This window comes from Oncorhynchus kisutch, linkage group LG24 (genome assembly GCF_002021735.2).
Source record: "Oncorhynchus kisutch isolate 150728-3 linkage group LG24, Okis_V2, whole genome shotgun sequence".
NCBI lineage: Eukaryota > Metazoa > Chordata > Actinopteri > Salmoniformes > Salmonidae > Oncorhynchus > Oncorhynchus kisutch.
In genome coordinates this window covers 4,613,408-4,629,397 of record NC_034197.2, presented here as the reverse complement: position 1 = coordinate 4,629,397, position 15,990 = coordinate 4,613,408, and the positions used below count along the sequence as shown (strand labels likewise).

The 15,990-nt window shown below is 43.4% G+C and overlaps 1 protein-coding gene across 1 annotated transcript in view; it reads right to left on the bottom strand.

Annotated features, from left to right (window-relative positions):
- The window catches only part of LOC109869651 (multiple epidermal growth factor-like domains protein 6), a 114,859-nt gene that overhangs the window by 81,284 nt on the left and 17,585 nt on the right, over positions 1 to 15,990 (bottom strand). The window contains exons 2-3 of the mRNA XM_031804269.1: positions 14,570 to 14,692; positions 4,153 to 4,278 (exon numbers count right to left, since the gene is read on the bottom strand). Coding sequence (XP_031660129.1) covers positions 4,153 to 4,278; positions 14,570 to 14,692 — 249 coding nt within the window. The remainder of the gene's footprint in view (positions 1 to 4,152; positions 4,279 to 14,569; positions 14,693 to 15,990) is intronic.

Sequence of the window (15,990 nt, the reverse complement as noted above, 5' to 3'; positions counted from 1 at the left end):
GACTGCGTGGCCATGCATAACTCCAACTCAATCATCAAGTTTGCAGACGACACTACAGTGGTAGGCTTGATTTACCAACAACAACGAGAGCCTACAGGGAGGAGGTGAGGGCCCTTGGAGTGTGGTGTCAGTGTGGTGTCAACAACACTAAGGAGATGATTGTGGACTTCAGCAAACAGCAGAGGTAGCACCCCCCTATCCACATCGATGGGACAGTAGTGGAGAGCGTGGAAAGTTTTAAGTTCCTCGGCATACATATCACGGACAAACTGGAATGGTCCACCCACACAGACAGCGTGGTGAAGAAGGCGCAGCAGCGCCTCTTCAACCTCAAGAGGCTGAAAAAAATTGGCTTGTAACCAAGAACACTCAAACTTTTACAGATGCACAATGGAAAGCATCCTGTCGGGCTGTATCACCGCCTGGTACGGCAACTGCTCTGCCCACAACCGTAAGGCTCTCCAGAGGGTAGTGAGGTCTGCACAACGCATCACCGGGGGCAAACTACCTGCCCTCCAGGACACCTACACCACCCGATGTCACAGGAAGGCCAAAAATATTATCAAGGACAACAACCACCTGAGCCACTGCCTCTTCACCTTGCTATCATCCAGAAGGCGAGGTCAGTACAGGTGGATCAAAGCTGGGACTGAGAGACTGAAAAACAGCTTCTATCTCAAGGACATCAGACTGTTAAACAGCCATCACTAACATTGAGTGGCTGCTGCTAACATACTGACTCAACTCTAGCCACTTTAAACAATGCCACTTTATATAATGTTTACATACCCTACATTACTCATCTCATGTATATACTGTACTCTATACCATCTACTGCATCTTGCCTATGCCGTTCGGCCATCACTCATTCATATATTTTTATGTACATATTCTTATTCATTCCTTTACACTTGTGTGTATAAGGTAGTAGTTGTGAAATTGTTAGGTTAGATTACTTGTTAGATATTACTGTACTGTCGGAACTAGAAGCACAAGCATTTCGCAACACTCGCATTAACATCTGCTAACCATGTGCATGTGACAAATAAAATGTGATTTTACGTACACCTTATAATATTATTTCTGTTGTTGATTTGAAAATTTGATTTAACTATTTTTTGAGAAATATTATACTTTAGGTTAAGCTTAGTTTGGGGGCAATGTGCAATCAATAATTTTTTATTCTGCTTTACTGAAAATGTATCATCATTGACACCATGCTAAGGTACGAGCAAGAAAGATTCTGCACGGGACAAGAACGGATGTCTGGTCCCCCACAGTTTATCAGGTACACCCATCTAGTACAGGGTCGTACCTCAACTTTACCTCCACAACAGCCTGAATTCTTCAGGGCATGGAAACAGTATCAAGGGACCCAACGTATACCAGGAAAACATTCCTTTCACCATTACACCACTGGATGGGGCCATGGACTCACGCTACTTACGCCAAATCCTTACGCCAACAGGGACCCGGATTTGTCAGACCAGGCAATGTTTTTCCACTCCTCAATTGTCCAGTGTTGGTGATCGCGTGCCCACTAGAGCCGCTTCTTCATGTTTTTAGCTGATAGGAGTGGAATCCGGTGGGGTCGTCTGCTGCAATAGCCCATCCGTGACAAGGATCGACGAGTTGTGCATTGCTAGATGCCGTTCTGCACACCACTGTTGTACTGCGCTGTTATTTGCCTGTTTGTGGCCTGCCTGTTAGCTTGCATGATTCTTGCCATTCTCCTTCGACTTCTCATCAACGAGCTGTTTTCACCCACAGGACTGCAACCGACTGGATGTTTTTGGTTTGTCGCACCATTCTTGGTAAACCCTAGACACTGTCGTGCGGGAAAAGCCCAGGAGGCCGGCCGTTTCTGAGATACTGGAACCAGCGCTCCTGGTACCGATGATCATAACACGCTCAAAGTCCCTTAGGTCACTCATTTTGCCCATTCTAACGTTCAATCTAACAGTAACTGAATGCCTCCATGTCCGTCTGCTTGCTTTATATACCACGTGACTCACTGTCTGTAGGAGCAAACCATTTTCATGAACAGGGTGGTGTACCTAATAAACTGTATGTCTAAAAGACACATCTGGATTTAGAATTTGTCAGGATGTAGTGTATATCCACCAAACTCCAAAATTGCTTTGGAAATGGTCTGTATTCTTTAGAGTATTAAAAACGTGTAATGTAAAGATATCCCCTGATATGGATGCTTTTTCGCCCAGTGGCAGTCCACCATTTTATAATAATCATAACTATTTATGATGTTGTACATGGCACAATTGTAATCCTTGACCATCAAAACATTGGTGCAGACATCACCTTTTCTGTGTTATTATGTATAGTTCAGCAGATATGACGGGAAAAATACACTGTCCGCTTATAGCGGAATAGCAAAATGGCCACCATGGATGCCAGGGGGCATTTTTTATGTTGTACATGGCATTACTGTAATCCTTGACCATCAACATAGAGAGGTAGACATCATATTTTCTGTGTTAACATGTTTGGTTCATAAGATATGACGCACAATGCATTGTTTGTTTATGGCGGAATGTCCACCACATCCGCCGGGAGGTGTTTTTGCGATGCCTCCATCTGAACATTTTCAGGGCCCCAAACTGTACAAGTGTACCAAGTGTCAAGCTTTTATGAAAAAGTGAACATATCTCCACAGATTTGGCACATATTGCCTGGACTATAAAATGTATACTCCATCTACTGTATCTGAAGCAGGAGGAAATCTGGGCGCTAGAGCTTGGGCAAGTGGTCATTAACACAAGCTAGCAAGTTACAATGGACAGAATCGGTGCAGTCTGCAGCCTTTAAGAAGACATAATTGTGTTTTATTGCATTTCAAATTCACCACAGGCCAAGGCTGCCAAACTCCTTTAGGGTGTCATACCAAATGGGCATGGGAAACAACAATGGCCACAAGTGCAATTGAGTTTGTTTAATGTGTTACTTTTATTAGGCTGCGGTATTTGTTCATGGTTTTCATGGGCTTTGTTGGAGAAAACATAGTGGAGCTGGTAAGTTAAACACCAGGATGGATTTATAGTCATAGAATGAAGCAGAAAATGAACTGTTGAAGCATAGCCAATACAGCGAATGCAGCCAACACAGCACAGTAAGCATTTTGTTATTCCCCGTCATGAAAAACAAAGAAAAATAGGTCTGTGCCGCATGGCTCAGCATCAGTTCGCATCAGCTGCGTTGTTGTAGGGCAGCCCCCGAAGTGACTCTTCTTATCAACTGTATGCAATAATTTCCTTTGTGTCATTTTAGGAAATCAGCATTCTCTGTATTATGCCTCCAACCCCCATTGTCTCACCTCTGAGAAGCAGAGGTGACATCATGCAAGTCTGATATCTGATTGGAGGTTAACGTGACAATAATACTATTGGTCAACACCGCAGATTTTGAATCCAAACAGCTCAGATGCTTATAAAAGGGTCTTAGATTCCTTGTTCTTTCTCTTTTTTGTGCCTGAACTGCTGTGGTGAGATACAATCTCTCTCTTTCTTTCTCTCTCCACCCCATGGACTTTTGGGGCATGGCCTTTCAGGGTATGATGTCTTGTATAATGTTATCATTGTTTTTTCAAAGTAATTCAATAATAATTGTATTTAGAATTCCATTCTCAGACATTTCTTAATTGCCTATTACTATAACTCAACTATAGTGTGCTTGCATATTGCTAAATAATCTTTATGGAGTCGGATAATTCATTAGATGTGCAAATTGCTTCATCTTATTATTTATTTTATTTTACTAGGCAAGTCAGTTAAGAACAAATTCTTATTTTCAATGATGGCCTAGGAACAGTGGGTTAACTGCCTGTTCAGGGGCAGAACGACAGATTTTGTACCTTGTCAGCTCGGGGATTTGAACTTGCAACCTTTCGGTTACTAGCCCAATGCTCTAACCACTAGGCTACCCTAGTCACATGTGAGGTATTTATAATATAATATAAACTGTATATACACAATATTAGTGCCAACAACATTGTGGGTTTCGATTCGCCTTGGGAACATATAGGCTGTCGCTTTGGATAAAAGTGTCTGCCAAAATGGCATAAAAAGGATGGACTGAGAAGTTTGCACACAAGCACACACAGGTTTTTCCTTTAAATGGCCGACTAGTGGCACTTACACTTGCAGTGTTTGCTGTCCTCTGCAAGATGATAATTGGGTCTGCAGCGACACTGGTAGTGATCCAGGGACAGCTGCACACAGTCCTGCTCACAGCCTCCATTTCTGACAGCACAGGACTGGACGGCTGGGGAGAAACACACAGAGTGAGACATGATAGATCAACAATTAAAGGTGATGTACAGTATACAAATGTAATTGATTGATTATCATGTGAAGAAAGAGTACCTGTTTAGAAACTCTCAAAGTTACATGTTTGACCACTATTGTTTTTTAAAATTCTGATTATCTACAATGACACAGGCAAATAGTTGTTAATGCGAGCAGGATAAACTCGCGGAAATTACACGTACAGTAGGTCTGCTCGCTCTGACAGCACGAGCAAGTGTTTGTCTATATGTTCTCACAAAGTGCAAGACACCACCAGATCGTTTCAAACATTTGATTTATGCTAACGCATAACCCAAGGTGAACTGTATCTCAAAGATGAGATGTAGCTCCTGCATTTTCAGTTGGAGGAACTCAGAAAAAGGAGTTCCAGTTTCAAAACTAAAACAAACATGAACCCCATCTACACTCCGATCTTGGAAAATGATGAAGCCGCTGACCCCACTCTGCTCCACTCTATTTTCTCTTCAATTGCCATCTCAGGACAGAGGCCCAATAATAACAACGCTTTTTTTGCTGATCCATTCGCGAGACATCTGATTCGGGCCGATAAGCCTGCGGACAGCAGGGTACTTACAATACGTGGCTCATTGCAGTGGACCATGACTAGAAACAACCCTTGCCGCTCACCCCTAGATCCCTCAAACTCAACTCTGGACCTTCGGAGCCAGTTCCACTGCTTGGTTTCGTTGTTCCCTTCTAATCAAGAACAGATTGAGACCTGGCACACCAGGTGCGTGCAATGAATTATGAGGTAGAACATAAAATCAGCAGGCTCCAGACCTCGTTGGGCAAGAGTTGAATACCCCTGCTCTAGAGCCCAGGAACGTTATGCATATCTGAAAGGACTGGATAGGTATAAGCAATATGATAGTTGCTCAAACTTGCCCACTAGGTGGAACTTGCAATATTTCCCACACCTATCTTATCCTGTCAGATCTAGTGCCTAGAGTGGTATAGGGGCAGGGGGTTGTGTTTGACATATGTTTATTCAGGAAAGCTGTGAGATCTTCAGTGGAAAGTGTCAGGTCTTCCCCTGACTGACAACGTGCCCCGGGAAGCCATAATGACTCACTTGACAGGGTCGCTTTGGCAAGTAAATTGCCTATATGCGATGAGGGTTGTTGACGTCAACCGCCTGTATTCAATGGAGAGAGCTGCTATGCTACTAGGCTCATGCCATGAATATGCATAGCCATCTCGAGACAACTCCGGTGTAAAGAGTTGTTTGGGAAACTCTGTGCTAGGGAACAGTTGAGACTATTTACGGCTCATAAATAATCCAAAAGGCTGGACACATATACGTGGGTTGTCGTGCAAATTCTTACACAGGGACATTCGAAATCGAATAGAACACAGAAATGTGTTATTATAAAATCACAAACATTAAACATTTCCAGCACAGGGTCTATACTTTTTTTTCAGGGAAATAGATAAATTAATTTAAAATAAATCGAGCTCAATCGGAGTCTTTGATAAAAAAAACTTTTGTGACGTAGGAACACTCTAAGGGTGTGGTCAGTCAGTCATATGTTTCTCATTAAAGCATATGTCACAGAGTTTATGTATGGTCTACATAAGTTTATGTATGGTCTACATTTTGCTCTACTGTTTGGAACAGCCTTGAGTTTGTAAGCTGCCTTTAATTTAAAGGAGGAAAACAAGGCCTGGCAAAAAAACAACAGCATGAGAAGAATGAGATGGTTTATATGACATCATGCCATCAGAGGGTTCCATGACATCAAAGTAGCCTGATTAAAATCTAAATAAATAACTAAATTTAATATGCGCTTCTGGACTGCACGCAGTTGCTGTGCAGACACCACGAGGGAATCTAAGATTAGTGCGTGTGTCGGAGCACATCTTCTACCTCTCAGTGGTGAATAGGAACAGCAATGGGGTTAAAAGTATTTGTAGTTGAACTGAAATGACGGCTTTGGGGGTGGCCAACACTCCAGAGCTACAGGGGGTGCACATTTATTTAACTGATTTTATTAATTCATTGTTTGCCAGGACCTTGGTTAGCTGAATCAGTTGTGTTAGTGCAGGGCTGGAACAAAACCTTGCACACTCGTAGCTCTCCAGGAAAAGGATGAATCAATGAATTGATCATTATAATCACAAACTGAGGTAGTGTAATTTGGGGCCCATTTCCATGAAAACGTTAATAATATGAATGGGTTCCCATCTCTGTGGTAATTACTCATAAAAATACACAAATCAGCTGTAACATTTCCTTCAAACGGGCCCTGGTCAAAGCCAACAATGTTTCGACAGGCCTCGGGGGCTTCCCATGGCCCGCTGCGAGGCAACGGTCCTAAATCAATCACACAGACAAGAGAAGAGTAACAACTTTGCTATATAGTGACTCTTATCATGTTTATCTTTACTTTTTTGATACAGAAAGATCATACTATTATCACATGACCTCCAGCCACTTCTGGGCATCAGATCGACAGTTACTAACCTTAATTTGGACTTAAAATATGACTTCAACTCCGACTGAGCTATTCGACTGTTCATACCCGATCCTATTTCTTTGTTCCATGGGCTAAAAAAACGCTACAGGTGTAGACACAGGAGACAAGGCGGATTCCTGGTGAAATTGTGGCAAAGACAAAACCAAACGGTGCTTTCCTCCATTCTATTGGAAAATTTCTAGTCACTCGAGAATAAGATGGATGATCTTCGTTCGAGTCACTCTGTTACAGAATTGTTTTATTTTGAGGTATCACGTTAGCACGTAGGGCACACCAATTGGTGTCACCTTGTTAGTAAGTATGTGTTACACCTGTGCTGGCTTGTCCATTTCGTTAGTCGGAAGGTGTTTCACCTGTGCTAGCCCAGGTGATATTTAAGAGTGGCTGGCTCAGTGCTCCAGTTGAGCTTGAGAGATGTTGGGAGAGCTACATTTCATGTCAGCTGAGGTGCGAGTTTGAGCTCAACCTCTTAAGTTTGAAAGAAGACTCTTTTTCTTTTTACACCCTATCCGAAGTTGTTGTGGGTTTTTCTTGTAGTTTGTCTTTTTGGAGGCAAACCTAGTGGGAATCCATGGTGGGTGTCTTACTGGCGGCTTTGCCAACTTTCAGTGGGAACCCACATGGGTGTCTTTCAGAAACCTTTTTGAACCCCTTTCTGTTTTGTTTTGGTTATCAAAGTCATTTTCGTTGTTAGTCCCCTTTCCGTGAGCGATATATTGAGTTTGTCTTGTGAGAACGTAACATCTATCAGAGAGACTTGGAAAGCTGGATGTTATATGTATGTCTTACTGAAACGTGGCTGGATGATGATGCTATGCAAGTAGTACTCGGTGGATTCTCCATGCAGAGGCAGGATCGTACAGAGGCTTTGTAGAAGTCGCAAGGAGGTGTAGTGTTTAAAAAAAAAAATTTTTTAACTGGTGTTCTACTTCAGGTGTGAAGGAAATCTCTAGCTCTTTCTCACCTGATAAAGAATACCTCATGGTAAGCTGCAGACCCTTTTATCTACCAAGAGATTTCTCATCCGTAATTATCACAGCGGTCTACATCAAATCAAATCAAAGTTTATCCCACCCCAAGCCAACAACAAACACTCTGGCACTCAACGAACTGTATGGGCCTATAAACAAACAAGAAAAGACTAACCCAGAGGCAGCGTTTCTGGTGTGTGGAGACTATAGCACGGGTAGACTTAGAACCGTTCCACCTCACTTCTAGCAACATGTCTCCTGTGCCACTAGGGGTGCTATGTGGCAGGGCTTGCAGACGATAACGGATTATAATAGGAAACCCAGCCATGCGATGCAGAACTCCCAAATTAGCTAACTGTATTTTATGCTCACTTCGAGGAATATAACACTGTGCCTTGCATGAAATCACCTGTTTTTTGGATGACTACTGTATGTGATCTTGCTCTCTGTGGCCCACATGAGCAAAACATTTAAACGGGTTAACAACCACAATGCGGAATACCAGGGGGTGGTCTCAAAGCATGCGCAGACCAGCTGGCAAGTGTCTTCACAGACATTTTCAATCTCTCCTAGTCTGTCTGTAATCCCAACATGTTTCAAGCTGACCACCCTTGTCCCTGTTCCCAAGAGCTCCAAGGTAACCTGCCTAAACAACTGTCATTCTGCAGCACTCACATCTGTAATTATGAACTCCTTTGGAAGGCTGGTCATGGCACACATCAACACCCTCATCCCAGAAACCCTAGACCCACTCCAATTCACATACCGGCCCAACAGACCCACAGATGACACAATCACTTCACACTGCCCTCTCCCACCTGGACAAGAGGGGAAATAACTATGTGAGAATGCTGTTCATAGACTACAGCTCAGCGTTCAACACCATAGTGCCCTCCAAGCTCATCACCAAGCTAGGGACCCTGGGACTGAACCCCTTCCCCTGCAACTGGATCCTGGATTTTCTGACGGGCTGGCACCAAGTCGTGAGGGTAGGCAACAACACCTCCGCCACGCTGACCCTCAGCACAGGGGCCCCTCAGGTGTGTGTTCTTAGTCCTCTCCTCTACTCCCTGTTCACCCATGACTGCATGGCCAAGCACAAGTCCAACATCATCATCAAATTTGCAGATAACACGACGGTGGTAGACCTGATCACCAACAGCGATGAGTCCGCCTACAGGGAGGAGGTCAGAAACTTAGCAGTGTGGTGCCAGGACAACAACCTCTCCCTCAATGTCAATAAGACCAAGGAGCTTATTGTGGACTATAGGAGAAAGAGGGGCTGTTGTGGAGCGGGGGGGGGGGGCTGTTTTGGAGTGGGTTGAGAGCGTCAAGTTCCTTTGCATTCACATCACTAAGGACCTAATCTGGCCCACACACACCCACACAGTCGTGAAGGGGACACGGCAGCGCTTCTTCCCCCTCAGAAGGCTGAAAAGATTTGGCATGGGCCCTCGTATTCCCAGGGGGTGTCAGGGGATGTGGTCATACTGTAGCTCCATTCTTGTGTATTTTATTTTATTACACTTGTTACCATTTATTTTTAATTCTTAATTATAAGCGGACTGGAATTGTTTTACTATGGTCATACTACGGATCATTTAGCTAATTGATTTTGAGTTGTAGGACCTCTTTAGGTATAAAAAATAAAAAAGTTATTGACACACACATTCATAAATAGCAAAAAAGACAGTCAAACATATCATAAGAAACATGTTTTTTAAGTGTTTGTCTGATATCTAGAAGATACAAGAAAGCTCAGGAAATACAGTTGAAGTCAGAAGTTTACATACACCTTAGCCAAATACATTTAAACTCATTTAATCCTAGTAGAAATTCCCTGTCTAGGTCAGTTAGGATCACCACTTTATTTTCAGATATGTCAGAATAATAGTGAAATATCAGAATAATTAATAGTAGAGAGAATTATTCATTTCAGCTTTTATTTATTTCATCACTTTCCCAGTGGGTCAGAAGTTTACATACACTCAGTTAGTATTTAGTAGCATTGCCTTTTAATTGTTTAACTTGGGTCAAACGTTTTGGGTAGCCTTCCACAAGCTTCCCACAATAAGTTGGGTGAATTTTGGCCCATTCCTCCTGACAGAGCTGGTGTAACTGAGTCAGGTTTGTAGGACTCCTTGCTTGCACACGCTTTTTCAGTTCTGCCCAAAAAATGTCTATGGGATTGAGGTCAGTGCTTTGTGATGGCTACTCCAATACCTTGACTTTGTTGTCCTTAAGCCATTTTGTATTTGTATTTGTCCATTTGGAAGACCCATTTGCGACAAATCTTTAACTTCCTGACTGATGTCTTGAGATATTGCTTTAATATATCCACATAATTTCACTCCTCATGATGCCATCTATTTTGTGAAGTGCACAAGTCCCTCCTGCAGCAAAGCACCACCACAACATGATGCTGCCACCCCGTGCTTTGTGGTTGGGATGGTGTTCTTCGGCTTGCAAGCCTCCCCCTTTTTTCTCAAAACATAACGATGGTCATTAGACCAGAGGACATTTCTTCATAAAGTACGATCTTTGTCCCCATGTGCAGTTGCAAACCATAGTCTGGCTTTTTTTTTATGGCGGATTAGAGCAGGGGCTTCTTCCTTGCTGAGATGCCTTTCAGGTTATGTCAATATAGGACTTGTTTTACTGTGGATATAGATAACTTTGCACCTGTTTCCTCCAGCATCTTCACAAGGTCCTTTGCTGTTGTTCTGGGATTGATTTGCACTTTTTGCAACAAAGTATGAAGTTGGTTACCAAGAAATGTGTGGTTGAAAAACAAGTTTTAATGACACCATTAAAATGTATGTAAACTTCCGACTTCAACTGTATATACACTGCTCAAAAAAATAGGGAAGGGAACACTAAAATAACACTAAAATAACACATCCTAGATCTGAATGAATGAAATATTCTTATTAATACTTTTTTCTTTACATAGTTGTAGTGTGTGTGGCCTCCACGTGCCTGTATGACCTCCCTACAACGCCTGGGCATGCTCCTGATGAGGTGGCGGATGGTCTCCTGAGGGATTTTTTATTTATTTTATTTTACTAGGCAAGTCAGTTAAAAACAAATTCTTATTTTCAATGACGGCCTAGGAACAGTGGGTTAACTGCCTGTTCAGGGGTAGAACGATAGATTTGTACCTTGTCAGCTCGGGGGTTTGAACTTGCTACCTTCCGGTTACTAGTCCAACGCTCTAACCACTAGTCTACCCTGCCGCCCCGGATCTCCTCCCAGACCTGAACTAAAGCATCCGCCAACTCCTGGACAGTCTGTGGTGCAAAAGACTTGGTGGATGGAGCGAGACATGATGTCCCATATGTGCTCAATTGGATTCAGGTCTGGGGAACGGGCGGGCCAGTCCATAGCATCAATGCCTTCCTCTTGCAGGAACTGCTGACACACTCCAGCCACATGAGGTCTAGCATTGTCTTGCATGAGGAGGAACCCAGGGCCAACCGCACCAGCATATGGTCTCACAAGGGATCTGAGGATCTCATCTCGGTACCTAATGGCAGTCAGGCTACCTCTGGCGAGCACATGGAGGGCTGTGCGGCCCCCCAAAGAAATGCCACCCCACACCATGACTGACCCACTGCCAAACCGGTCATGCTGGAGGATGTTGGATGTCCTTCCACGTCTCCTGATGTACTGGCCTGTCTCCTGGCAGCGCCTCCATGCTCTGGACACTACGCTGACAGACACAGCAAACCTTCTTGCCACAGCTCGCATTGATGTGCCATCCTGGATGAGCTGCACTACCTGAGCCACTTGTGTGAGTTGTAGACTCTGTCTCATGCTACCACTAGAGTGAAAGCACCGCCAGCATTCAAAAGTGACCAAAACATCAGCCAGGAAGCATAGGAACTGGGAAGTGGTCTGTGGTCACCACCTGCAGAACCACTCCTTTATTGGGGGTGTCTTGCTAATTGCCTATAATTTCCACCTGTTGTCTATTCCATTTGCACAACAGCATGTGAAATTTATTGTCAATCAGTGTTGCTTCCTAAGTGGACAGTTTGATTTCACAGAAGTGTGATTGACTTGAAGTTACATTGTGTTGTTTAAGTGTTCCCTTTATTTTTTTGAGCAGTGTATATACACTACCGTTCAAAAGTTTGGGATCACTTAGAAATGTCCTAGTTTTTTAACCCCTCCACAAATCACTCCACAAATCGAACCCACAAATGCTGATGCTCCAGATACTCAACTAGTCTAAAGAAGGCCAGTTTTATTGCTTCTTTAATCAGGACAACAGTTTTCAGCTGTGCTTATATAATTGAAAAATGGTTTTCTAATGTTCAATTATCCTTTTAAAATGATAAACTTGAATTAGCTAACACAACATGCCATTGGAACACAACATGCCATTGGAACACAGGAGTGATGGTTGCTGATAATGGGCCTCTGTTAGCCTATGTAGATATTCCATAAAAAAATCTGCCGTTTCCAGCTATAATAGTCATTTACAACATTATTAATGTCTACACTGTATTTCTGATCAATTTGATGTTATTTTAATGTACAATTTTTAAAAAATGTCTTTCAAAAACAAGGAAATGTGTAATTGCCCTTTTGAACGGTAGTGTATATATTTATTTTTACTCGTAATTTGGGTAGGCACAAAACTGCCTTCATACTTCAATTTAGTTTTTTTTCAAGGGTCCTAGTTACCTTCATACGAGTCCTGTGACACTTGTGCGGGTCATAGAGTAAAACGTAGATGATCATCGTATTCGTGAGACTTTTCCACAGTGAGGTCACATTAGTTTGTAGCCCAAACGGTTCGGAATCTACAAACAGAAGTTAGCACATCAACGGTACCGACTTCAGATGAGTCCCTTGCCACTTGTGGTGATCTTAGAGCAAAACGGAGAACACCTTCATGTACCTGAGAGTCTCCCCTTTCCATAGTAGTTTGTATGTCAAACTGTTTGGACTCTACAGATGTTTTAGTGAGAAGACAGGTCACTTTTGACTGCAGATGCGGAAGGGCAACATTGGCAGATGCAGTGGATTGAGATGCATCCAAAGCAAACAAATATATTTCTACCTTAAACTGACGGATTTTAAATGTTTTAAAAAAATAATGTTACTTAGATTGACACACCGTTGCGTCAATCGACTCAAATTCGACTTAAGGGCTCATAAGCACGCATTTCATGGTAAAGTCTACACCAGTTGTATTCGGCGCATATGACAAATACAATTTGATTTGAGTTAACCTGACATGCTGTTGTTGTGTGCCAGAGGCAGAAACTGCGCTACTACGCCCAGACACAAACCTGCTCTGTAAGGGCTGCTGGAGAACAGCGGGAAAGCACCTCTTTTGCCAGCACAAAAGACTCTTTGATTCCCCCTTTTGACACAAGCAGAAGGTGAAGACCCCTTTCCCTGCTTTGATGTGAGTCCCAGCCTCTACCATAGCATAGTTTCCAGATGGCGAGGGCAACAATGGGATACAGCCAGCACGTTGGACCAGATCCACCTCTTTCATCCCAAACCCCTATCACTCCCAAACCCCTCCCCCCTGACCTTGGTTGACCTTAGGTGCCCCTCCACAGCTCCACCCTCCCTTTAGGTCTCACTGATGGCTCCAGTGTGAAGTTCCCCAAGGTACAGTAGAGACCTAGAATCAGCTTCCCCTCCTCCAAGCCTAACCTTAACCATTAGTGGGGAAATGCAAAACTGACCCAAGGTCAGTGTCTAGGGTAGGTGTTCCCCAACTTTTTTCATCCACGATCCAGTTTTGATATCTGAAAGTTCTCATGACCCCAACCACAAAATAAATTGTAATTAAAAGCCAAAGTGTACTTTTTTATTTGAGGCTATGGCAGGCAATTGCAAAACATTCTAATAGTATTTCTGATTGTTTTCTCAACTCACGATCACATACTTTTAATGTGGAGCTATACAGCCAATTGCAAATGAGTCTGACATTATCTCTTATCTCACCACCGCTGATGAGATGGGTGTGCTTGTGCATGTCGCATCGGAGCTTCTCAAAGTCAGGGGGTGTGGTCAACAGTGCGCTCATCATCACTGCTGTCACATCCAACCTGGATCAATATTTGGTTTTAATGCAGACGAGACCACTGCTGAATCCAGCTTCACACAGATATGAGCTGACAAAGGGCACCATGGGCTCTCAAGTGGCGCAGCGGTCTAAGGCACTACATCTCAGTGCAAGAGGTGTCACTACAGTCCCTGGTTTGAATCCAGACCGTATCACATCCGGCCGTGATTGGGAGTCCCAAAGGGCGGCGCACAATTGGCCCAGTGTCGCCCGGGTTTGGCCGGGGTAGGCCGTCATTGTAAATACGATTTGATCTTAGCTGACTTGCCTAGTTAAATAAATAAATACAGTTTTAATGCTCTGAAGGAGACAACAAGTCAGTAACCAAAACTCCTCCGTAATGACCCGTGAATGCTTAGACTGCAGCATTCAGTCACATGACAGCACGACAGGCTACACTTGACTGTTGCACTTGAATTATTCTGATTGAAGCGCATCAGTCAAGTGTGGCCTTTTCCCACGATCTACGGGCACTCTGATTGAATTTTATCGTTTAGATTTCAACAATCATCATTTTGATTTTTAAGGGTAACCACATTACAATGATTTTGAGATACAACGATAAAAATAAAAAATAAACATTTTGGGGGGAATTTTGGAAATGTTCCTGCGACCCCATTTTCATATCAGGTGACCCCATGTGAAACAGGAGACCCCATAGTTTTGGAACCACTGGTCTAAAGGCAATTTCACACTACTCCTTACCAATGCATGTCCGGCCATCTGTGTGCAGGCGGGTGCCTGGGTTGCATTCGCAGTAGAACGAGCTTCTGGTGTTGACGCATCGGTGGTGGCAGCCTCCGTTGTGGACCTGACACTCGTCAACATCTGTGGCCAAGAAATGACAAAGAGCAGAGGGTGAGAAACATCCTGCAAATAATATACAAATCAGTGTGATCGCTGTACAGTGTATTGTAGTGGAAGAGCTCTCTCTATACAGTTTATTGTAGTGGAAGAGCTCTGCTGTACAGTGTATTGTAGTGGAAGAGCTCTCGCTATACAGTGTACTGTAGTGGAATAGCTCTGCTGCACAGTGTATTGTAGTGGAAGAGATCTCGCTGTACAATGTATTATATTGGAAGAGTTCTCACAGTACAGTGTACCACAGAAGCCCTGCTCTCGCTATACAGTGTATTGCAGTGGAAAAGCTCTGCCTAAGCCCCAGAAGCCCTGCAAGCCTCTTATAGAGAAGCCTTAGACACACAGAGGAATCAACAAGAAATACAGTCGCATGCCAATCTCATCGGGGCCAGGTGGTAACAGGAGACAGATGGACAAAGGCCAGAACAATTAGCAAAGCAAGCACTGGAGGGCCAGTAAACACACACACACACACACACACGCACACACGCCCGCACACACATTCACACAAAACCAGCCAGTCTAACGACAGACGCCCTGCGAAAATTCCATCAAAAGTTAGAAAGCCTATGGCATCTTGACAACCAACCACTACAATGGAGTATATCTATCCCATTTATTTCCTCAAAAGTTAGCGTTACTCCCTGGATCAGGAATGGCAATGGAAAATGAACCAAGGGCCCATCCAAGCCTCCTCAAAGGCTGTAAATATGTCTTCCAGTTCCTCTCCATAAGTTTTATCTATCCTTAACAGGTTAAAGGTCAATGATTCTCTATGCCTCTATTAAAACCTTATCCAGGGGCCTCTATGACATTAGGTGTCCGTCAGGGACCCGTTTGAAGGTCCTCTCTTCTGGATAATACTTCTTCAAAGAGCACTACCATGGGACAATACATGCTCAGCACAAACCTGTGCCTATCAACAACATAACAGTTTCTTCCCAGCACAGTGGATATTGCTCTATAAGCTAACCTTTAAGGAGCCACATCAATACAATCAACAAGACACGTGGCAGCAAACAGCAGTCACGACAAGTACAGTATGTCTCTGTTGTTGACTTTATCAAAGCCATCAAGTGACATTTTCTAAGTAAGACGAAAGCTTATTCTCCATTTGGGGTTTCTGAAGAACAAACATGTTTTCCTCAGTTTCTTTGATAAACAGGCAATGTCAAGCAGCATTCCATAACGACACTGACACGCATTACTGTTATCATTTCAAGACACTGTGGTCACGAGGCTTGCCTTTCAAGCCTATGAAAAAC